Below are 27,148 nucleotides of genomic sequence, written 5' to 3'. Positions count from 1 at the left end.
GTCAATCACTCACAAGTGACTGAAATTGACGTTTATGTGTATATTTTTTACGTTATCATAAGAAAATAACAAAATTTATATCTTACTGAAAATGGCAATCTCACTGAAAACTCATATGAGCATCAATAGGATAAAATAACACGAATTCTACGCTCTTGATTAAATATTTGTACAAATTCGAAGAGCAATTAAGGTTTGTTTATATCGCCTCATTATATTTACTGAAAACGGTAAAACAACATTACTTTTACAATAATTAAAAACAATGCTAACAGGAAAACTCTATAGAGTTTAGAAGATAATTTAATTACGGAATAAGTAATTTAAATTCTCTTATATTACGAACGACTTTAGTGTTTTTATGTAACTGCAAATAACCTGACGTTCTCCCTAATACTTAGTTGTCACTGACTACTCGTCACCAAGTTATACATGAACGGCCATTATATCATCTTGTGGGGCAGGGGCATTCATGCGTTAGCTTTCGAAAGGACTAAGGTCATGCCTCAATAACCATATCACTGCCTCATCTCACATTCCTCCGAAATACATCTTACAGTCGATAAATTGTTAATTCGTGCATAAAAACGACTTTAATTTTGACTTATTGCTATAGTATCTAAGAGAAGTACCGCTTTTTAAGACCGTGCTTATAAGAACAAAACTTACATTTAATCTATACTAATCTTTTTTTTTTATAACACAGGGGACAAACGAGCATGCGGCTCACTGTATCGTGTTTATTAAACTATAATGCGACGAAATCTTTATTATACAATTAAGCATTATACATTTTTTAATACTCAAAGTAAATACAACATTCGTTACAAAAAACTACTTTCTTCGTAAACATTTTATCGCAAATGAACACTTGTATACTTTTGTATATGCACAGAATTATTATATTACCAGTGTCTTGGTCCTTGCTTTCAATTCTATTCATAAATTATCGAAAAGCCATCGCCCTTTTGCATTGCTGTAAATTTACAAGCATTTTCATTTGCGATAAAATGTTTATGAAATTCTGCACCCAGTTTCAAAGATTGACTTCTAACCTTTATCGTATTATTCAGTCATACAATACGGAACCATTTTCAGGGTTCCCTGCTTAAAATACGGCTATTAGCCATAATTTATAGGGATAATATTATTCCAATAACGCAGGCATTCGCCCCACTTGTGTGACATTAAAAGGCCGTTTGTCACGTCTGCATTCGCAACCAAGAAAAGTAATTTCCTTCTCAAGCGACTTCAAAACGTGTATGTTACGTGATTATACTCGTATCGTGTTTTACTGAGCAGGAGATTAGCAATTACCAATTATATATTTCTCTTATGGATAATGGCGTCAAAAAATATTCGTTTACATATTTTCTATACCCAGTATCTTTAATCACTAAAGATTTAGGTATAATAAATACCGAGCATAGCGTAACGTGAATCATAACATAGGATTCCCCGGAGTTAGGTGAAGCAACGACATACGTAGCGTTCTGGGTAATGATTAGATTAGAAGGGCGGATGATCGGGCCCAGTGCCATTCCTTGGGAAAGAACTATGTCCAACAGTGGACTGCAAGCTGATTATGATGATTATAAATACTGAGCAAATTATCAAAAATGTATGTACAATAAAAATGTAACTGATAATATAAATAACATGAGAAAAACTATTACTGAGGGACTTTCATGAACGTATGAATTAGTACGACACGAAGTCATGACTCAGCTAGTTATTGAATACGATATTTTTCTATTCTAAATGGGTATCAACTTTATAACTAAAATATATACAAATTTTCTTGCACATAGTTTTGGAAAAAGAAAAAAAGTTTAGTAAAATGAAACGATATCTTGGTACCAAAAGTTAAAAATCTAACGTACCTGATGAACCATTGATGTCCATTGCCTTCAGGTTTCTACCTTTAATCACGGTCACGGTAAGCCGCCCAGCCGTGGGCAAATAACACAGTGACAACATCAACTCGCCGAGGTCTTTCTTTTCCTAAGGACAAAGTCAAATAACATTCAAACAATATAAAATTTTACATAATTAATTAATAAAAATTTGAGCATGTCAAGTTTTTATAATGTTATTTATTTATTATTTATATTACGAATGAAATGGAATTCTGCATCCGCATGCGCAATCGTATGTATAAAAGTTCTACTCTTCCGATATTCGTTATTAGATTGTTCCGTTCGTAAAAAAAATTAAAACAATACATACTATTGCGGCGGAGCCCCTGATAATAAAGCCCCTAAGCCTTCTCTGTCCTGGTAAATCCGGGCCCGATTGAGAGTAATTTTTTTTAACTTAAAATCCATATGTAAAATTAAATTCTTTAAAATACGTCCTAAATGATTGATATCCTGATAAAAAGCTAGAAGGTAAGAACTGTATAAATCATTCAATGAAAATTGTTACCCTAACGACTAAGGTCACATAATATTCATCTTGACGAAGGTCTATTTCAGAAATCTGACCCGAAGGGATTTATAAAAGGCATCCGCAAACGAGGGACGGGAATGCTCAATATTCGATGTAAAATTTTTGATTAATGATATGTTCATTCAAAATATCGATTCAAAATAACCGACAATACAAATTCTTGCGTATTTTAATCAAATTTGACACAAATATATATATAGACTCCGAAGACAGACATCGTCTATACTAAATCTCAAAAAAATCAACTTGTATTTTTATAAGTCCGCGTTAATAAAATTTTGCACATAAATTCTGAAAATAAATGCAGAAGAAACTGATGTAGTTTCTTACCTGTGGTGCAGCTAAGATATTCATTGTATATTCGATCTCCTGGTGCAGATCAGCTGACTCCAGGAGACCTTTCAGCACCACGTGGCCAATCAGGTCATGACGGCTGAACCGGTCGAAGTCATATACGGAGAACTGAAGATAGCGTTGGCGAAGTTCTTCATAGGGTACGCTGTGGAGGTAGACACAAGTTAGATATATTTTCATAACCCTCTATATGGATTTGATGAAGTCTTGGCCGTACGTTAACTTCTAAGCTTCAGAGCTCATGTGGTCGAATCTGGCCGACATATTAACTACTTCAATGCATAAATACACAAATAAAGATGGACATGGCGCACTTAACACCCCGAGGCATTACTCGCCCTCCCGTTCTACAAGGGTTGAATTATGCAATAATATTTTTCTATCCTCGAAGAAGTAGCAAATTTGTCCATTCAAGTGCTTTACAATTGGCATTTGCATGCATAGCATCAGTTGAGAAAAGTTAGCTAAACTTAAACGTAACTATGAAATAAATAATCATTTAACACAGATACATAATTGAAACAATTTCAATATTCATTGAATGTGTTGCCAACATTATGAAGTCTGTTGATTCATATCATAGCATTATATATTATACGCGATAGTTACCAATTTTCCTCAAAGAAGCCTACAGATGTTTTTCCATTCCAAAACGTATGAAAAAAGTAATATTAAGAAAGTTTACTTTGGGTCTTTCATTCTCACAATTTAGATCGTTTGTAGGTGAATGAACTTTCATTAGAACTTCTAAAGACCTGCCGGTGACAATCGGGTATATTTATGGTTTTAATATTCAAATCAGTTTCTGTTCTCATTTCAATAGAAAAACTTCAAATTGTTTCTTTTTAATTAAAACAATCACAAATTTGCCGACGTTGTATATCTTAAGCGAAAATGGGAAAAAATCAATGTGCAGCCTCCACATTAATTATTCTACGACTAATAAAGTTATAAAATGTAGTCGTGGTTCAGCGATTTACTTTCCACATTTAAACTCCAAAAGTCATGCATTAGAAATTTTTCCATACGAATGTCGATCATGATCACGATCATGTCACTATCATATTTTTATTTCTCCCCTCTCTCCGGTCTATTACCGGAGAATCAGTGAGAAATAAAAATATACGCTTAAGAAACGCACATATAACAGATAAAATTAATAAATATCAGGAGCTTCGAAATAATAGAATCACGGTAAATATCCACTTTAAATATAATCTACAATTGTGAAATTGTATATCTTGTTTGTCTACTTCTATAATAGAATAACTGGACCTTATCAAAGTTTATGCAAAGAGATTTAATCTAATATATTATTATATCACTTGAAGAGTTGGTCCTAAACTTAAGGGCACTATTCTAACAGTTTAGACAACTGTATTTATCTTGGGAAATGTTAAATAGGAGTTAATTATACGACATTATTTGATAAATTAATGAAAATACTCCTAGATTCTAGGCAATAATGATGAATAATTGAAGGCAATTGGTGCGTACTATTCACGGTAATATTATAAAATTACGTTGTAGTTATACTTCAGTACTCGCTCTATCTCTATTCAGAAACCTTGCATCTCCTCTCGTCCAAGCGCGATAGCAATACTTTCAATCGAAATTTAGCTCTAAATATTTACGTTCCGCTCCACTTGGTTTACTCTTTTATAGTAAATATATAAATACTTTTTCGGTATTCTGAAAATTCATTATTATTCTAATATTTTGCACATTTTCATATTTTATATTGCTTTTGATTATTCAATTGAATAATCTAAAGAACAGACCTTTTTTTTAATGGAAATGTAATTTTTCAATTGCGTATAATTCTAAATCATACTTGATTATAGAAAATCTGACTAGTGTGAAACTTTGATGAGTTGCCTTATTCTATGAAAAAAAAATATCGTATTTAATTAGTTATTTTACAAAATTTTCATAGTAGTAGCACGTTTTATATTGAAAGGAGTACACGACATGCAGTCTTAAGAATTTCATTAAAATCAACTGTCTATATCTTTTACACATGCCTCTGCTTTATTTTTTATTGTTTATAATCTGATTGGAATAAAACAAATACTAAATTTTAAGTGAAGCTTACCACAACACATTTGTGAAAACCACAATGATATAGGTTCAGCTGTTTCCGAGATTAGCACTCACATCTATATATATTTTTATATTCCACCATCTAAGTATATTTGTTCAAATGTTTGGCACAAATTTTGTCTTATCCACACCAAGAACAAGTTTTACATTTAGAAGTCGACTAATGGCCCGTCCCATCTTCGCCCTGGCCATAACTTTCTGATTTTTGTATATATTTACATAACGTCTATATCACTTTGGCATACTTTGCCTTTTAAACAGTAAAATAATTTCTTAAATCCTAGCAGTTACTTTGGATATCGACTATAGTAAATATCGCGTTTATATAAATTTTAACAAAACCAAATTAATCTATCGTTAAAAGAAGTATATACATATTTGTAAGGAATACAAAGTAAGAAGTAATGCAAGTATATAGGTATTTATTTTATATAACTAATTCCTTTGATAAAAATGCAACAGCATAATCTGGTCACTACGTTCTCCCCAATTTAATGAAAAATATAATCTGTATTTTATAATCATGTATAAAGTCATTTGAAAATAATAAGAACAGAGTTTCTTGTCGGTTCTTCTTATCTTGAAAGCACTTCATACTGGCGATATATTTGACATATCATAAGAGTCTATAAATCTACATGAATGATAATTTGATTTAATTTAATTTGTATTTCTAGTATATGAATATCATATTAATTTCATACATGCCAAAACAAATTAATATAAATTGACTTTTCTATCAGATCAAATTCCCAATTATTTACAGCTAGTTATTACATAGAAGATATTGAAATTTGAGTAAAAGGACTAGCAGTAATTAGAAATATTGGTGTACGAAATCATTGGAGGATATTTCAAGAGGTTCGTAAGCCGATCTAAAATAATAGGTTTGAACTGACCCCTCCCAGATATTATCATTTACATTTTGAAACCCTTAATGTAATATTATATCTAATTGAATCATAGCTTCAAGAGTTTCTCAATTTATCTGTAATATAAACTTATCAATATTTCAATGTAAACAATTGAACCCGTCTCGGCCTTGTATGGATTCAATTAAATAATAATAATAATAATAATAAACTTTATTCATAAATGCACGGTACAATTAAATATAGTTAGCCCTGGCTTTCGATTTAGGTGAAACCTGTGTCACGAAAGCCAGTTCCCTCCAACATTCTGTAAACATTTTTTGGTACATCTGCAGTTGTGTACATAAAGGAATACAAAAAAAAAAAAAATGTATAAAGAGACGCTATTCTTTTTGACATACTAGATTGTACTGGACTTTTATTTAATACAGTGTACTGAGAAAAAAAAAAAAAAAAAATCAAAGCAATAAGTACTTATACAAGAAAAATGAGGAAAACAAAAAAAGAATAAAAATTATGGTGTCCATGTGTTTCATTAGGAGTATGGGTATGTGGGTAAGTGTGTGTATATGTATGTGTGTGTGTGTGTATATGTGTGTGTGTGTGTATATATGTATGTGTGTGTTATTTATATAGTTTATATAGTCATTCTTTAACTATATATGTATGCAATTACCTGAGTTAAATTTTAATACATTTTCTGTTTGGTCATAGTCTAGACTTTCTAACCAGGTTTTTAGTATGTTTTTTAGCACAGTTTTTTCATCTTTTTTATGCTATATAATTTGTTTACTTTATTATATAAGTAAGGCGCATGGAAATTATAGTGTCTCTGGGCAAAGCTTGTTTTGGCAAAAGGTACTGGGCAGCTATCAATTCTTTTGTTTTCTACTATAGTTAAGTTTGGTATAGTTTTCCTGTGGTACTTCATTATACAATTAACGATATACAACTTTCTAACGCTTAGAACTTTGGCATCCTGGTACAGTTTGTAGGTAGAAAATTGGAATGATTGACGAAGCATAACTTTCAATACTATTCGTTGTGCACGTTCTGCTATAATGAGATAGGTTTTACTAGCACCACCCCATGAGCAAATACAGTAGTTAATTATAGACTCACAGAGTGCTTTATAAACCTGGATTATAAGAGTTTTATGTGCAACCTCTCTAAGATTTTTAAATACGTATATTAGTTTTCTAATTCTTTTAGTAATTAACATTATATGTGGGTCCCATTTCAGTCGCTCATCTACCATAACACCAAGGTATTTTATATTGTCGACTCTTTGCATTCGAGTACAATTTTGACATTTTTGAGTATCACGATTGCAAGGAAATGTATGAATGATTAAGTTAAAGTTATGTCTAGGGGCGTTTGTAGCTGTAATATTGAAACATATAAATTTAGTTTTTGTTATATTCAATGTTAAAAGACTATCTTCTAGCCATCTGGTCACTTTTGTGAGTCCGCGTTCTGCGATGTCTCTAGCTACGTCCCATGTGTTTGCATGAAAGAGTACAACAGTATCATCTGCAAAGGCTAGAATATCCGCATTTTGTATCATGAGTTTACTGAGCTCGTTAATGTAGACCAAGAATAGACTAGGAGCTAAAATACTACCCTGAGGGATTCCGTAGTTGCAGGCTGTACTGTGGCTTTCGTATTTATCAACTTTGATAATTTGCTGTCTATTATTAAGATAATTTTTAAACCAAGACAGTGCTGCACCACGAATACCACAATTCTCAAGTCTGACTAACAATATTGGAATTGAGACGGTATCGAATGCCTTCTGGAGGTCCAGAAATACACCAATACACTTCTGTCCACTATCTAAGTATGTAGAAATTAATGTAGTAAGTTTAAGTACAGCATCATCTGTTGACTTGCCCTCTCGAAATCCAAACTGATTATCTGAAATAATGTGTTTTTTCTCGAGGTAATTCATCAGCCTTTTATTAACCGCTTTCTCAATTACTTTCGACATGGCAGTCAGCAGTGAAATTGGGCGATAGTTAGAGGGATTCATACCATCACCAGCCTTAAAAATGGGACAAACAATTGCTTTCTTGAATATGTCTGGAAATATTCCACTACCAAAACTGAGATTACATATGAATGAAATCGGTTCAGCTAAGACAGTAGCAAATTTTTTAAGAAAAGATGACGATATAGTATCCCATCCAGGGGCACTTTTAGACTTAAGACTGTTAATGATGCCTTTTATTTCTATAGGATCTGTATAAAATAAAGCTAACGAATCTAAAGGGGGATTGTCTATTTTTGCTATGTTGGCTAATTCATTATCTGTAACTCTAAGTTTCCTCAGAGTCTTATCTGCTAAAGTTTTGCCTATATTTGTAAAGTATTCATTTACCCTATCCAGAGACTCCACCGGATTAGTTTTGATCTTTAAGAGATCTGTACAAGATTCATTTGCTATCTTTAAATTACATACTTCCTTGACTATTCTCCATGTTTCCCTACCATTTCCACTATATTTTTTTAGTTCAGTTTCATAGTACAACTTCTTAGCCATTTTAATAATTTTATTGCATGTATTTCTATATTGTATATATCTTTGGTGTAGTTCTGTGTTATTAATATGTTTTTTTGTTTGTTTATATAATTTATCACGTTTGCGTATAGAAATGACGATTCCTACTGTAATCCATGGTTTTAAAGGGCGTTTTTTCTTAGAAATAATTTTAGTACTCGAATTATCTGTTATTAATGATTGAATTTTATTTACTAGATATTCAGCAGCAATATTAACATCAGTCATTTCATAAAATGTATGCCATGTTTCCTGCTTTAATATTTTATCAATAGTACTATAATCAATTATATTTTTACAATATTCAGTTTTCCTATTCAACATTATGTTTGGTTCGGCTATGTTTAATAGAATCGGAGAATGATCAGTTAGTTCATCAAACACTACTGTTTGCCATTTATTTCTAGTTTTTATAAAAAAATGATCGATACATGTTTTTATTCTAGTGGGTCGGTTTATACCCTGAAACAGACCATATGAAGCCATAAGGTTAATATAATCGTTTGTAAAAATGTTTACGTTTTCTGGCATAATATCAATATTAATATCTCCTGTAAATATTATATTATTTTTTGAGTTGATATTTTTGAGAACATTATTTAATGAGTTGATATAATTTGTTGGGTTATAAATACACGGTGGCCGATATGAACAAATTAAAACATAATCTTTTAAATTAAGTAGGAGACAATTCCCATCGCATATATTTGGTTCCACGACAGACAAAATATTTAAACTATCATGCACATATATAACCACTCCGTCGTTTTGATTTAGACTATTTTTAGTGTAGAACATATTATAATTTGTGACACCCTGTGGTACAAAATTTTCGTTTGTCCAGCATTCAGTGAGTACCATTACATCTATAGAAATATCAATGCTTGCGGCGAATACTAGAAATGAGTCTAAGTTACGATTAATGCTGCGTATATTACAGCTTAAAATAGATAGTGACTTCTTAGTATTTGAGCTGGGTACTAGCACAGTGGAGCACTTTGTTGGGTCGTGGAGATTAGTGCATGATATTTCATACGTACTATCGATGTCCGATAGTACGGATGTGGTTGCGGAATTAAAAGTGAATGTATTGGTATTCATACGAGTTCATTTGCCATTTTTTGTAAACCAACAAAATCACTTCTATTTTCATAGTCATGGTAATACTAAGCATAGTAATGACTATGTTTAAATTGTATAGTATTGAGGGCAGAAAAAATATTAAACTTAAAGTGGGTATTATCAAATGAAATATCAAGCTGGTACACATGAACAGACTAATTTCTTTTATTGTGCTATTTTTGTATGATTGGATTTCTGACAAATATAGGAATTTTTGTATGTATATATATATATTCAGTAAGTATGAAATGTGTATGTTGTGTTTTCGTGTATATTTATAACAAGTGGGACTATTTGTTAATTTTATTAGAAGTAAGGTTTGTGTGTTTTTTGTGTGTTGTTTTGGACAACTATGTATATTTTTATTATAACAGAGATTAATTACATAACAAAAATAGATAAAAAATAGACAAGTAGGTATAATTGAAAACAGACTTTTATAAAATAACATTATAATAATATTTAAAAATTAATGTAATGATGTTATGAAAGCTTAACACTTATTAATTAACTTATTAAAATCATCTTCGCACTTAATTTGTTTTGATTGTGTACCTTCGGCTTGTTTCACAAAAATACGGCCATGGTTAATCCAGCAAAATGCATAATTGTTTGTTTTTACAAAATCTCTAGCCAAGAAGTATAGTCTTTTGTCTTTATATGTTAGGCTTTCTGATATATATATAGGTTTACTCGGTCCGCTTAGCTGTAGATTGCTCGTATTAAACATGGCCTCTCTGTGTTCTTTATTATATTTTTTAGCATTTTTGATCATGTTGTTTCGCGTCAGGACACTCGTGAATTCTACTACTATGGGTTTGGAGTCGTTACTTTTGGAGTTTACACGATACACATCCCTTATATCTGTAATTTGAATGGGAATATTGAGAGCAGTACCAATTCTAGTAGTTAAATTGGCTAAGTCTTGTTTAGTTTCTGGTTTCTGCACGGGAATATTTTTAATCTCCACACAGCACGACCGGGAATTCCGCTCTATAGTTTCCAGTTTATATTCCAATGAACGTACATAATTTTGATTCACCAGTCGCTCTTCTCTTAATTGATTAATTTCTATCAATAACTCTTCATATTTATTACACATGAAATCCATTGTATTCCTAATTTCCAAATTCTGTTCTTTAATTTCATTTATGGAAGTTAACATTAATGCAAACTTGGAATCAATATCACTTTTGAAGTTGCTTAGCTCCTTATCCCTTGTATCCTCCCGCTTTCTTTTTACGTTACGCGTTGTTATCTTCGTAGGTGGACTGTCATCATTCTCGCGTGGCGAGTTAGAAATATTGGGCTCCGATCCATAAGAATGTAATGGACTTCCCTTATTGGTGTTTGACGGTGGAGGTGTCCGCTTTAACGGCATGTTGATCAAGATTAATCGTTGATTATAGTTATTTTGTGTATAAAACACAATCACTGGAACTAGTTGTACGTTATTAAGTTAAGCCGATTCACTGACAGGTCACTACAGAGATAATGTTCTACAAAAATGCAGGTACACATCACACAATTATTAGGTTCAATAGGTCGTTCGACTGAGTAGAAATCTAGTCATCTCTTTCCTTCTTATTATTATGCTAATGTCACCATCACTCTCTTTCTGAATATCACGTTTTTAATTAGTGTGCGAGTGCATTCTATATGTGAAAGCTTTCATATGTGTGTGTTTAAGTAGTTATCATTGTATGTAGGTTTCTTTTGCTCCGAAATGAATTATTTGTTTTTTATTTTTTATAATGTCTTTATGCAGTGAGAAATATATATAATGATTGATGTTTTAACTCACGCGCTCCTTTTGTTCGTCTCTGGTTGTAGTAGATTTGTTTTTGCACCTTATTACTTTGTTTTAGATTAAACGATATAAGTAATTTAGGTATATGCACGCACGTCTGTACACTACGGAAGTCCGGACGGAAGGGGGAATTACTGTAGGTCTCCCTATATTTTTTTAAATAAAACAAAGCCACCGTTACTTGCGGATAATGTAATATAGCTTGAAATGGTTGACAGAAAATTTAAAAAAAGGTTAATTTTTTTTTAGTATTATATCAGGGAAAATAATACTTTAATTCTTAGCGTTGCTCTGGTGTAATTGAAACTATGCAAATTTAGAAATTGTTGCACCTAAACCTTGCTTGAAATAATACCAAATATCCATCTAAATATATATTATTATGAGTAAGATAGGAGTAAGTAAGTAAGTGGGTTACGAATACGAATTAAAAATAAAATAGAGAGTGGATTATTTCGTACAAAGAAAGGAAATTTTGTAGAAGTAATGAGAAATACGATTTCGCCAAGGTGGACGTCTTACACACTCCATACACCTCAAAGTACAATACAACAAAGCAAAATCAAACTCACCTTTGCTCAGGAAATTCCCGACGTGTAGTATATAGTTTAATTGAAATGTACATTTACGAGTATTAATACCGATTATATGATATTTTCATTTTTATTACATTTGAGCGTCCTTCTTGTAATAATTCTTATTTTGAATTGAGTTATTTTTTTCTAAATTTGGTAAAGTTAAGTGGCTATACTTTTTTCTTAATACTGGTTAGTATTGTCGAACTCCCTTTAATCTAATCAGTGACCCAGTGTTAAACACTATCTTAGTATAATCAGGTGATTATACTAAGAAAGTGTTGAGAATACGGAACAGTAAGTATAGGATAATTACCTGAAGAGGAATGTTTCATTAAAGACCGGGTTTAAGTTCTTGCGATGGACTTTGGTTTGGAATTTCTTTTTGCGATCTGGAAGCAGGAACACTTTAATGTATGGATCACTGCTACCGGTTACGTCTTTGATTGGCAAATCGCGGGCTTCGAAAATCTGGAACAAATATATCATTGTATAAAATCTAAATATATCGAACCATAACATCAGAACCATGACGCAAGATTTCTTTATAAACTAAAAGATTTTTACATAATGAATGTAAAGGACAACAGGGAAAAATATAATTACACAAAAAACTGGACTTGGTTTTGACTTTTATCTAAAATAAAATGTCCGACATGAAAAAAATATTTTTTAATTTGTTTTTTAAACTTTCATTGTTATTCAAGAACAATTACGGTATTCTACATTATGTAATGTAAATTGATGTTCAATCACAACTTAGACGAAAACAAATATAAACCATACCAAGCTTTACTTATTTTCAATTGAAATATATTTTATTTTACTCAATATTTAATAATTAGAAATAGAATAGATACTATTTCATTTAATTTAGAAATATAAATTAATTTTGCAAAATTTCGTATATCCATTTTCCGGGAACTTTTAAATAATTAGACTTATTCCGGAAGACATTAATTCCTATCTGCCAAACTTTAATTCAATATGATTTTACCGTAAAGTATCTGGAAATTTTCAGTTTTGTTTTAAGTTAAAAATTCGTTGTTTAAATTAAATAGACGAGCTATCGCGAAATTCTATGAAGTCTGTGGTAATCTTAATGTAAATTATTATTTACATATTAGAATTTCGAACAGAATTATTGAAAGATAATTATTTTGGCGATAAGGCCGCCTTTTGTTAAAAACATTCTTACAGTAGATAGATGAATAGACATTAATGTATACTAGTTATGTCAACAGATTCGAGCACATAAAAATAAGTTAATAAAAGTAATATTGTTAAATATTTAACACACATATAACTAACTTATTTTTTATGTTACTTGTGATTGGAAATAAATGCAAAATGATGCTGAAATCTATAATATATGAGTGTATACCACATACCAATTGTGCTCTGTCTGTGTCTAAGACCAGTGTACACAAACGCACAGATAATGTTTATCGGTTAATAACAGACAGACTAAAATTCCAAAAACTACTTTTTTAATATTTAATACAATATTCAAGAACATGTTTTTAAATTGTTTTCAATTTAAAGTTATTCGGATCAAATTCCGTAAATTGCTTTTAGATACTAAGCCGACCCTTATCATTCTATACACACCTGTGGTGATTAATATGTGTTGATTAGTGGAAATACAAAATTTCTGTTTCGACTTTGCTGAAGTTTTATGTATTTATTATTCAGATATATCTGAAACTTTTTAAAATACTTGAAAAGAGATATTTGCGATATCTGAAACGATTTTTATTATAATTTATGAGGGAATGGAACATCCATTCAATCATAAATCCTCCTGTGTTGACCATGTATAATCTATATATGTTATGAATATCTGTACTAAGTAAATCTTTACTTTAATATGACTTCTATATTATCTCTTCAGTGTTTGAATAATGCTTCTTAATTTAAAACTGATGTCTGCGATTTAGTCTGCGGAGAATTAGTCTCTTATCATAAAAATAAAATAAGGACTATTTAATTAAGAAATTTATGAAACGGTTGATTGTACATAAAACTTTCAAATACTATTATATTCTCTTCAAGTATTTACAAAATAGCAATAATAGCCTATATTCTTGGCGTAAAAATATATTCAAATATATTTCTGTAACAAAAAATTTATTCAGTACTTTCGGCACGAAAAGGTAACAAAGACAGAGTTACATACGCATTTTTAATATTAGTTCGAGTTCATCATAGAATTTTTTGCTAATGTAGAATTTATACCAGCAGCAATATTGGAAAACCCCTCGAAAGTCATACGCACAAAAACTTGATTAACTTTAATAACCTCTTGGGATTTTCAACATCGTTGAAACTCTTAAAGGGCATTTCGTTGGAGCCCGGGAAATTGAGACCCAAATCTTAATCAGGGGTCGACAAACTTTGAGTGACACTGAACTGTCACAGGTGTGTAATATTTGATCGTCGACGACGTTGGGACCACGTTTAATAAAACCGTCAAACGTAAATTAGTGACTTGAAAAATTATACATATATTAATTTACATTCAAAATAAGCTAGTTTTGTTTAATTGTTTTAATTTTTTGTGCAAGTAATATGCACAAAAAATTAAAACATTTTTATGTCAGGGAAGATGAAGTAAATTAAATTGATTAAATACATTCGTTACATCAATGCATCTATGTTTCTATATTAACATAGAGCACGCTTCGGAAACTAACCGCATTATTCATCATCACCATGAGCCTACTGCAGTCTACTGCTAGACATACGATAGGCCTCTCTCAAGGCATGCTACTGGGCACGATCTTTACCCTTCTCGTTCAAATATTACCCGCAACTAACTGCGGGCGTGCTACACTTTGCTAATTCGCAGTCTCCACTCTAAATCACGCATTATTATTTATTATAAACTGTAATATGTAGGTGCAATTCATTTATTGATTTAATGTTTAGTTATATAGGTGCCTAATAAGAATATTTAAGATTATGCAACACAACAAATTTCTGTTATTATGGATTTCTTGAATACATACAGTTTTTTTCCTATTTACTATAATCAATTTTACTTTAAAATGTTGGAAAACGGCAAAATTAATGGAGAAGAAACAGTGAAGCAATAATTTATTTTAATAAAACATTATAGCGACACCAAAGATTTTATCGAAAATAAATTGAGTTACCTTCACAACAAGAGCTTCGACTTCCTGGTCGTATTTCAAAGCGAAGTGTAATTTTCCACAAAACTCTAACTCGGCACTATCCGTAGAGGACTGACGCACCAATTCGTTTTTGTACAGTTCCGGCTGAAAAGAAATGGTCATATTACACATAGTCATTGAAGGTTTAATAGTGTGTAGAAAATTTTAAATACGACAGTTTTAACAACGTAATTTTTTTTTTCAAATTTCAGTTACAAAAATCATTTATTCATATACGACATTATATCCGCTTATAAACGTATTATTTTTTTACATTTTTCCCTACCGTCCAGATCAGTACCGTAGATTCAATTGAGAAGAAGTGGCAAGAAATTTGGAAAAAAAATTTGAAAAGATAAATACAAATATATCCAGCATTCACTTTTTAGTCCTTTGATATAGCAATTAACGGTGTTCTGTACTCCATCGCTGGCCACTTAAAAAGTCACTTCTTTTTTCTATAAAAACATGTATAAAATTTTCTGTTATTTTGTGTCATAAGTAAAATATACCCAATATATATAATTTACGCTTTTTTGCATCTTTTTTTTAATATCAAATTTAATTAGGGTCTTTTATTATAATATGATAATGCCACTCCCCGCATCGATTTATTTTACATAATTTACGAGTATATGCGAGTAGCTTTCTGTGCATACTCGTAAAGAACCTACAAATTAAACATACAATAATATAATAAAATCCATCTCGAGCTGTATCACTGGCGTCATGATAACATGTGAGTACAGTCACCACACAACAGTTTGTTTGCTATTCCAATTTTAATATATAAAAATTTAGAGACACGGTGTTCTAACTTACTGAAATTATTTTGATAAAATTTCTATATTGTTATTCCAAAGTAAAAAGAGGCCCAACCCAAAAAAATCTGTATTTTTGACACATTTTTCTATTAATTCTACATTAAAAAACTCACACAAGCTAAATCTTTTACCTTTCTACCATCAACCACTATTTTTAATATCGATATTAATTTATGTTTTACCAGTACAGCTAGTTACATATAAAAGGCGAGAAAAAATTATCATTATCACTAAATATGTACACAGTTAGGCTGATCCGCTAAGCTTTATTGTAATGAGTTGAAATATACTTAATATCACTTTTAAGTGGTCTACGATTAATGTAATATTTAATTATGGTTACACTTGTATGTACACAAGTGTAACCATAATTAAATATTACATTAATCGTAACATTTTCCACAGAGATTTATGTTTTTACTACCTCTTTACACCATAGTCAAATAAAATGTGAACGTAATAAAGATGTAATGAAATGAATATTAGACCTGTGAATTAATAGCTACGAGGCATAAGACCATTTTTATTGCAAACCGTTAAAAATTTGTATTGTATAAGAAATTAACGGAATGATTTACCCATTAATGTATGTACAAATTGAAAAATCATTTGTTTATGTATTCAATATTTTTAACTGATATTTTCTTTTTTTTCTTTCTTCTTTGATATTTAAAATTGCAATTTTTTAATCTAAAACAGCACTTCCGGATCAATAATATAACAATAATGTAATGTCATTGCCTCTTTTACCCTTCAACCGAATTACAGCTTACAGATTAATTTGGTACCACAATAAAAAATATTAGACAACAGATTGGAACCAATACCTATTGGTTCCAATCTGTTGTCTGATACTCAGGTAAGTATGATATACTTAGAGACTGAAAACACCAAACTCTGATATATTTTATCCAGAATTTTTTTTTTATTGAAGGTTTTGGGTTATAGTCAGTTGTTAAAACCTGTAACACTGCAACCTATATAGATCTATTGTGCTCGCCCTTTTTGAAACTTCATTACCCAGGCCCGTCAGGAACGACAATTAAAGGATATTCTTAGGAGCGATATTTTTTCACCACAGGATATATTGTATACTTTATATAAGAGATATTTCGTTGTTGCATGAGTGGACTATAACCACATAGGATGTGTGTGTTTCCTCTTGTGCTTGACAAAATCCGCCAAGTTTTATTCAGTAACCAAAATATGTTTGAAAAACCACAATACCGAGTCTTAATTTTTTTTATATGGAATCCATCTGAACGCATATGTGTGTGTAAGAAGAAACATTTTTCTAAATAAGTTTACAAGTCACTAAATTCAGAGATAACAGACACAAAAATACATCCGAATTCTTCTTTTTTAAGCTGGTTAAAAACTGACATCTCTATAACTTTGTTATGTTCATATTTTCAGCTAATAAAACACTACTAGAGTGTGTATTGTACTATACTAGATTACATTAGCTGCATTAGGTGTTATCGGCCAACTTTATTGTATCATTTGTTTTACGATGTAAGTTCGTTCCCACGGGAACTGATCTTGCGAACTAACAAACAATATGTTTATATTGTTGCTCGTAAACAAACGGTATTAACCTTGTGCAGGTCGCGTAGTAAAGGACCCCTGAGGATTGCGATATCAATACACACTTGATTTTCAAATACTCTATATTTATAAGTTTTTAATATTATACCAATTTATGTTATTAGATTAATATATTAACTAGAGTTTTGTTCGAAAATTTCGAGTTCGAAATTCGGCGATAATTAATTTAAATTATAAGTTTGATTATTATTAAGGTTTTATTAATAAAGTCTATATGTGCGTGTGTGTGTCAAATACATGGTTTTGTGTGTAATATTTTTTTATGAATTTGACGTATTTTTTATGCATAAATTCTATATGAAATATAAGTGTGCGAAATTTCATACTCCTCCGTTCGCGCAATTTTCATAAAAAGGGGTACAAAATTTTCCTTCACCTATAATAATTAAGAATAAATATACCGTCGAGACAATTTTAAGATGAAGGTAATAAGAGTCATTGTCAACAATCGACATTTCGCTAGGTATATTTGAGTTCAGAACAGCATTGTTTAATGTAGGCTAGATTTGAACCTCTTGGGTATAAACCACTGAGCTACAACTGACTTATAATGATAGTTCGCTAAATAATAGTTTAGTATCATTTCATTATATCTAAGATATAGGTGCCGACCTAGAAATTTATATTGAAGAATAAATAATTGCTTGATTTAAATAAGGAACTGTACGAACATTTGTAACAGATATAATTTTTTTCGGCAAAATTTTATGAAATTCGATTAAAACAATATTATTATACTAATATAGGCGACGATTATTGCTTACCATCAGGCAGCCGTTAGCTTTTATGACATTCCAATAACATAAAAAATACTAATAACATTTTTCTGTATTCCTGTATGTATAAACTTCTTCGTACATAAATTATTTTCATTACAAAAAAATAAACATTAATACGGTTTGCAATGGCATCGATACAATTTAATTGCTTTAAGAACTTTATTTTTAATCAAATAAATTCATTGAAAATCAATTTCAACTAACCCAAAACATTCTCTACTCGTTCCAGCATTTTAATATATTCAGCATATCATCTACTTGAAATAAATTTTCATAATAATTCACCACCATGTATATTCATGTAATTTTACGGGATCGGTAAATTTTCTCCAACAATTCTCTCCAATACGCCTCAAAATCTCTATTATATACTTCAAGACATGTATTAATTACAAAGAATTCAAGCGTTTAATATTATCTCCTACAACATCCTTACTTAATATTATAAATGCGAAAGTAACTCTGTCTGTCTGTCTGTCTGTCTGTCTGTCTGTCTGTCTGTCTCGCTTTCACGCCAAAACTACTGAACCGATTTAAATGAAATTTAGTACGCAGATAGTCTAGACGCCGAGGAAGGACATAGGCTACTTTTTAATGCGTAAAAAGGGTTGTAAGGGGTTCAAAATGGAAATACAAGGTTATCTTTATGCTGTTGAATCCTTATTCGTCATCTTTTCATTTCACTAGCTAACAACCAATCAACACATCGCGTGCGTTTGCGCCATTCGCCATCTTTTCATTTCACTAGCTAACAACCAATCAACTCATCGCGTGCGTTTGCGCCAATAAGGTATCCATCACAGAGAACAAAACCACAGATAACATAATGTAAAACGAAAGATCTTGCCGGAAACATGACGTTGACGTTTAGTGAAAATATTGTTTTTTGACACTTTTTTATGATAAAATCGTATATCGTGTGTATGTGTTTTTTCTTTAAACCTGAAATTGGCCGATTGCAGACAAATTTGGCGATTTTTTTTATTAATTTGTTTTACGGCTCTGGATACAAAATTTAGCCCAATATATTTTACAATATAAATTACAAAAATTAAAGTCAATGTCCAATGTTAAATAATAATAAATGTCAAACGTTGTTTCCCTGTTCTGAACAACTTAAAAAAAAACTTAATAACAATCACATTTTTCTTCAAATTTTATTATTTACATTTTTTAAAGAATGTTGTGGTGTGGCACTATCCGAAATTAAATTATTTACCCATTTTTGTAGGTTATACAGAAATAATGTGTGGGTGTTTATTTAAAAAGCATTAACACAAAATTAATAAAGTATAGGTATTAATAAATATATGGTTGTTGTATCAAAATAGAATTTTCTTATTTTTCACTAAAATAAAAACTAACTGTCTTTTTTATAAAATAAATGACCTTTTTATTGTGCCATATATTATGGAACTATTTAAATTATTTAGCTGATTGTAAGAACCAAAATGTTGGTTTGTAGATTAAATAATAGTAGATTAATACTGTAAAATTATTATTTGTACGGACGATAAAAATATATTTTTGTGCTGCGACAAAAACTAATATTATAAATGTGAAAGTAACTCTGTCTGTCTGTCTCGCTTTCACGCCAAAACTACTGAACCGATTTGAATGAAATTTGATATACAGATAGTCTAGACCCTGAGAACGGACATAGGCTACTTTTTAATGCGAAAAAAGGGTTGTAAGGGGTTAAAATATGAAAGATTGTATGGAAGAATCGTATTTTTGAAGCTAGAAGCTTGAAACTTATTTTTGAGACTGTTGATTAAATATAAATAAAAATGACATTCAATGTTTGTAAAAAATTACCCTTAAGGGGGAAAAATAAAATAGGGGATGCAAGTTTTTACGTAAACACGTCATTTTTGAAGCTAGAAGCTTGAATCTTATTGTTGAGACTGTTGATTAAATATCCTTACTTCCTTACTAATATTATAAATGCGAAAGTAACTCTGTCTGTCTCGCTTTGACGCCAAAACTACTGAACCGATTTAAATGGAATTTAGTACGCAGATAGTCTAGACGCCGAGGAAGGACATAGGTTACTTTTTAATGCGTAAAAAGGGTTGTAAAGGGTTCAAAATGGAAATACAAGGTTATCTTTATGCGGTTGAATACTTATTCGTCATCTTTTCATTTCACTATCTAACAACCAATCAACACTTCGTGTGGTTTTGCGCCATTCGCCATCTTTTCATTTCACTAGCTAACAACCAATCAAAACATCGCGTGCGTATGCGCCATTAAGGTATCCATCACAGAGAACAAAACCACAGATAACATAATGTAAAACGAAAGATCTTGCCGGAAACATGACGTTGACGTTTAGCGAAAATATTGTTTTTTGATACTTTTTTATGATAAAATCGTATATCGTGTGTATGTGTTTTTTCTTTAAACTTGAAATTGGCCGATTGCGAGACAAATTTGGCCATTTTTTTTATTAATTTGTTTTACGGCTCTGGATAGAAGTCCTGTTTAGCCCAACTTAAAGTTTTACAATATAAATTACAAAAATTAAAGTCAATGTCCAATGTCAAATAATAATAAATGTCAAATGTTGTTTCTCTGTTCTGACGAACTTATTAAAAAAAACTTAATGACAATCACAATTTCTTCACATTCTATTATTTACATTTTTAAAGAATGTTGTGGTGTGCGATATCCGAAATTAATATATTTTTATTTTTGTAAAATATACAGAAATAATGTGTGGGTGTTTATTTAAAAGCATTAACACAAAATTAATAAAGTATAGGTATTAATAAATATATGGTTGTTGTATCAAAATAGAATTTTCTTATTTTTCACAAAAAAAAACTAACTGTCTTTTTTATAAAATAAATGACCTTATATATGTGCCATATATTATGGAACTATTTAAATTATTTAGCTGATTGTAAGAAACAAAATGTTGGTTTGTAGATTAATACTGTAAAATTACTATTTGTACGGAAACGATAAAAATATATTTTTGTGCTGCGACAAAAACTATTATTAAGCTTTCACGCCAAAACTACTGAACCGATTTGAATGAAATTTGGTATACAGATAGTCTAGACCCTGAGAACGGACATAGGCTACTTTTTAATGCGAAAAAACCTTGTAAGGGGTTAAAAGGGGGGTGAAAGATTGTATGGAAGAATCGTCATTTTTGAAGCTAGAAGCTTGAAACTTATTTTTGAGGCTGTTGATTAAATATAAATAAAAATGACATTCAATGTTTGTAAAAAATTACCCTTAGGTAAATAAAATAGGGGATGCAAATTTTTATGTAAATTCGACATTTTTGAAGCTAGAAGCTTGAAACTTATTGTTGAGACTGTTGATTAAATATAAATACATATGACATTCATTGTTTGTAAAAAAATTAAATAAAATAGTAAAATTTTTATGTAAATTGACATTTTTGAAGCTAGAAGCTTATTTTTGCGGCTTTTATTAAATATAAATACATATGACATTCATTGTTTGTAAAAAAAATACCCTTAAGGGGGTAAAATAAAATAGGGGATGCAAGTTTTTATGTAAACACGTCATTTTTGAACCTAGAAGCTTGAAACTTATTGTTGAGACTGTTGATTAAATATAAATAAAAATGACATTCAATGTTTGTAAAAAATTACCGTTAAGGGGGTAAAGTAAAATAGGGGATGCAAGTTTTTATGTAAAATCGTCATTTTTGAAGCTAGAAGCTTGAAACTTATTTTTGAGGCTGTGGATTAAATATAAATAAATATGACATTCATTGTTTGTAAAAAAATTACCCTTAAGGTGGTAAAATAAAATAGGGGATGATAGTTATTATGTAAATTCGTAATTTTTGAAACTAGAACGATGAAACTATTTTCATTGGTTCTTTTGGGGTAGATTTTTAAATACCCCACTAATGTTATAACTGTGAAAGTAACTCTGTTTGTCTTTCTGTCAGTCTTACGCTCCTCAAAATAAAAATTTAAATGAAATTTGGTACACAGTTAGTTTACACCCGGACAAAGAATATAGGGTACTTTTGAATGTGAAAAAAGGATTGTAAGGGGTTGCAACGGTATGTTGTATGGAAGAATCGTCATTTTTTAAAACTAGAAAGACTCATTTTTAGACATTCAATGTTTGTAAAATTTTCAACGGGGGAGGGGGTAGTAAAATAAAATAGGGAATGATTATTGTGGAAATTTGCTGTTTGTGTGGTTGTTTAGCTAGAACGATTAAACTTTTTTTTGTCTTTTTAGAGTTAGTTTATTAAATACCCTACTGATATTATACATGTGAAAGTAACTTTGTCTGTCTGTTTGTCTCGCTTACACGCCAAAAATATTGAACCGATTTAAATTGAAATTTGAAACAGACATAGATAGACTAGATCCTGAGTTTCGGACATAGGTTACTTTTTAATGTGAAAAAAATTGGAAGAGGATTGAAAGGGTAGATCCAAGGTCATATAGATGTTTATATATTTAAAGCTAGAAGCTTGAAATTTATTTTTTAGCCTATTGATAAAATATTTATTTTTATTTTTTATCATTTTTTAAGCTAAAATGATGAAACTTATTTATTTGACTTATATTGTGTTAATTGAGTTAAATATTTTTTCATTATTTACGCGGACGAAGTCGCGGGTACAGCTAGTACTTTTATAATAATAACTGAAAACTTACATAAATATTATAACATAAAGGGGGAGTTTTTTTATAGACGGTATAGGGAACACGCTTGCTCTATTTTTTTTAATGGATGAATATAAATTAATGTGTTTAAATATACACAACTGGGGCACCAATTCAGGATATGAGATTAAGTTAGGTCCATTAGATCACTGTAACAAATTCTATAAGAAGTGACCACGATAATTGCATTAAGTGAACACTTAGTTCCAGCGTGTGTGAATGAATTCCCTGATGGCGAGCGGTGCAATGGTAAAAGATGGCCGTAGGCATCATGTCGAACATTCCTCAGACCACAGTCGAGTAACCATAGCATATATCATTGTAATTTTATATTACAATGAAAATTTACATAAAAAATAATATTGTTTCAAAAAATTACAAGATTCATTCGATTCAAAATAGGAGTGTAAATTAATATTTTGCAACACGAAAAAAGAAAATATATTTCAGCTACTTATGTTAGTATCTTTTTGGGATTAATATTTAAAAAGAAATATAAATCTAATCCATCAAACCGGATACAAAAACATTGTAAACAATAAATCATCTTGAAGTTTAATAATTTACATATAAGTGGGTAGTTCGTGAAAAATTACTTTAATTTTTTTTTATATTGTTTACGCTACTTACCTGAGGTCACATTGAGATAAAATAAAATATTCTAATACTAACAACAAAGTTATTATATTTAGAGTAATTACTGTAACCCACATATTATTTCAGTAACTTTTCTACGCTCATGGTACGAGTAGGTAAAGTTCATGTTACAAAATTAAAAGTAATATATTATAATATAACTAACTAACAGCTACCACCACCCATAAATTAATTAAACCACAAATAGTGTAGAACAAATATACCTTCATAACTGTAATTCTAGGTTGGACATTCAGAAGCGTTGTCAACTGGTGATTTCTAAATAAACACAACTCATCGGTGTCGTGTGCACAATTCGTCGAGTACATTTGAATGCAACGTGGTAGGACTACCTTTGTCTCTAGGTTCACTTCGATATGTTAACAGTATTTTCATCACCGAACAGTCTATCAGAAATATAAATTGTATTAGAAATAATTTATATTTCTGTATCTTATGTTTGTAATTGATGAATAAAGCATTTATCTAACTATCTATCTAATTAAAGCAAACTCAGATTGCTATTTGTCACTGTTAGATGTTACATATATCGTCCAAACTATTTTTGGTGTCGTCCATGTTTTAATTTACTTTAGGGGATCATAATTCGAATTAGTAAACCTCTAGACAACGATGCTCTTCAACCAATATTATTTAATACTGTTCAGTTAATTTAAGTACTGAGAGCATAAAAGTGGAAAAAAATAAAGAGATAAAACGCCTAACTAAATATTCATTATGCCTAATTAATGACTGAGCAGCGTTGTCGAGTCTTTTAGCTGAATTGTGAAACAAAGTCGCTTCACCGGTGATTTTAGTCCGCAGTGTTTGCTTAATTTAATTAATACCAGCATTAGTAACAAAAAAATCGCTAAATTAAAAAAAAAACTTTATAAATAAACAATTTTGACTTTTAATAATCGACGGCCTCGGTCGGCTATACTTTCGATTGATGCGGATTCGATTCCCCGAACGGTAATTAAACGGAAAATTCCTCCATAAATGGACTATAAAAAATTTAAAATCTATCCCACTTTAAAACATTAGTAAAGATGTATCTATATTTTTAATAAAATAAAACAACCACCAATATTATTTACATAACTATGTCAGTAACTACGATTAAAAAATCTCAACTAAACTAAAAACAAGATATACCAACATTTTTATTTAATTATTAACTTTTATGACTGCGATGCATGAAAGTTAATATATTTTTATTAAAATATCAATCACAAAGTTTTAATAAATGTAGGATGATTTTTTTTTTTTTTTATGTGATAATGAAATGGTGCACCCGCCTGCGCTAACGGTTTACGCTGGCGGGGCACCAGTGGAGGGTGATAATATGAGCATGAGGTCAGGTCAGTTAGCCCATCGTGACAAATTCACATGTAATTTATCACGATGGTTTCCAGGGGGAACCGCGTGGAGGTCAACCTGACATAGTACATTGATAGCAATGGGGTCAAGAGTCCACATTACTAACAATCCCCTTCCCCCCTAACGTAGGATGGTTACTCTGCTTCTAAATGAATCCAAACATGTCATTAGAAGTGTGGGTGCCTCTGTTATTTCCGTTATTCTATTTAATAAATGGGTCAAGTTATAATTAAATTTGAAATAGTCATACATTATATATGTCATCCATAAACAGTTGATAATTAAACTTATATATAACGTGTCTACTTACTAAATTTCGTAGTCCAATTCATAAAGACCAATTTATGAAACTTGCGAACAGTAAGGTAGCCTTTAAATTACAACGTGGCTCTAAAATTACACTGTAATATAACCTAAAAACGGCACAAAAGGGCTGTAATTAAGAACCAAAGGACCGTGCTTTTATTAGCGGCGTGTTTTCTTTCGTAGTTTTTGTAATTACAATTTCTCAGAAAGGTACAGTATAAAGTACTATAGCTAGGTAGATAAATACATATTTTTTTTTATATTTTTACTATTATAATTTAGATTTTATATTGCTATTAATTACCTGTGTATTAATTAAATAAATAGTAAAATTAAATTGTTTGATGCTGTTTCATTTGTCTTATTATATTCTATAATTAAACTTTATTATTGAATATAATTTAACGCAGTTATCATCATTATAGTAGGCATATTCCTGGTCAATGGGCCAAGTGACCTGCCTTCAGCCTCATCCTATTTTCCACTGATGTCCCACTAGCATATAATATATGTCATTAGCATAGACAATAGCTTCACTCTGTCAAAATCCACAAAAAAATATGACGATCTGGTGTTCTTTGTAATCATCAATAGAGGCTATAGTTTTTGAGGCACTTTGAGAAATTCTCTTTTACCCGGTTTCAAGATCTTCCCCAGATTTCTTGATTGCGTCTTCCTACTGGTTTTCTACTAAATCCTATGTTAGCTACGTAAGGTATTTTTGTTTTTTTCCAACACAGACACAAATAGGTATTAAAAATATAGCGTTTGAGTTTTAGTTATGAATTTACCTTAATAAGCCCAATGGAAGAATCAGCTCTCTCAAGGCTGCAAATGCTGAACTGTATCGAAGGTAAATCCAGACGATGGGATAGCTGACGTTGAAACGTTTGGTGGCGAGTCGGCACTATTGGTAGCGTGGTTTGACGGAGAACCTATAACCAAAAGACAAATTTTGAACAAATTGAATATGACGGACACCAAGTTGTTCTCAAGTTATTTAAAATATATATTACTCAAAATTATATAATACTCAAACAACATTCTTAAAAATGTCAATATGAACAACGCTTATTTAAAAGAGCAATACACAAATTTCTTGCGAATTAGTCATGTGATGAATCTGCATTTCGAATAAGTAGGTAATAAGGTAGAATAAAAAATATGATTATTCAAAAGTGCTTATATTATGATTATTTGACTAAAGGTTATTTCTACATCTATTATAATATGGCAGAATAAAAAATGTGATTATTCAAAAGTGCTTATATTATATTTATTTGACTAAAGATTAGTTCTACATCTATTATAATACCATAGGTAGACTATAAAAAGTCGTGTTCGCTGCTGCAAAAAACTAAAACAGATGAGACACCCTTGTCTCATCTGTTTCAGCTGCCAAGCATCTATGAAGTAGTGTTTCGGTTGTAAGGTCAGATTATGCAGTGAAACAAGATAGGAAATGTATAGTTTTCTTCTAATGCCAATTGATTTTTATATATTTCGCACATAATAATTGACTGCAGTAACTGCAAAAATATTGAAAAATTATCTTAATATTTTAACTTCGAATCAATTTCTTACAATTTGTATTTTTTTTTTTAATTAATGAAGCCTATTACTAAGGTCATAATAAAAGATATTTCCTGTACTTTAGTCTCTACTATGTATGTATTTTTCACAAAAGAACCTTAATAATTTTCGAACTGATAATATAAATTAATTATAGTCAAATTGCGACCACTGGGCGATCATTGTTGAAATGTAAATTCGGAAAAACTATGGAAGTCGCAAGAAGACGTGATGTCAAAGGTGCTTTTCATGTACATGCTCGTATATAGCCCATGATTGCTACTTACAAAAATATATATGGTTATATAATTCTTCAATTATCTAAAAAGCCGACATAGCGA

At 30.5% G+C, this 27,148-nt stretch overlaps 1 protein-coding gene across 1 annotated transcript in view; it reads right to left on the bottom strand.

The window, feature by feature from the left end:
* Window positions 1–27,148, bottom strand: part of LOC131850592 (synaptotagmin-10-like) — a 63,990-nt gene that overhangs the window by 9,213 nt on the left and 27,629 nt on the right. The window contains exons 3-7 of the mRNA XM_059200881.1: window positions 26,027–26,170; window positions 15,006–15,128; window positions 12,164–12,318; window positions 2,782–2,950; window positions 1,884–2,004 (exon numbers count right to left, since the gene is read on the bottom strand). Coding sequence (XP_059056864.1) covers window positions 1,884–2,004; window positions 2,782–2,950; window positions 12,164–12,318; window positions 15,006–15,128; window positions 26,027–26,170 — 712 coding nt within the window. The remainder of the gene's footprint in view (window positions 1–1,883; window positions 2,005–2,781; window positions 2,951–12,163; window positions 12,319–15,005; window positions 15,129–26,026; window positions 26,171–27,148) is intronic.

This window comes from Achroia grisella, unplaced genomic scaffold, assembly GCF_030625045.1.
Source record: "Achroia grisella isolate CSIRO2021 unplaced genomic scaffold, CSIRO_AGI_Agris_v1 utg777, whole genome shotgun sequence".
NCBI lineage: Eukaryota > Metazoa > Arthropoda > Insecta > Lepidoptera > Pyralidae > Achroia > Achroia grisella.
Note: the sequence above shows the minus strand (reverse complement) of the source record. Positions and strands in the feature narration are given on the sequence as shown.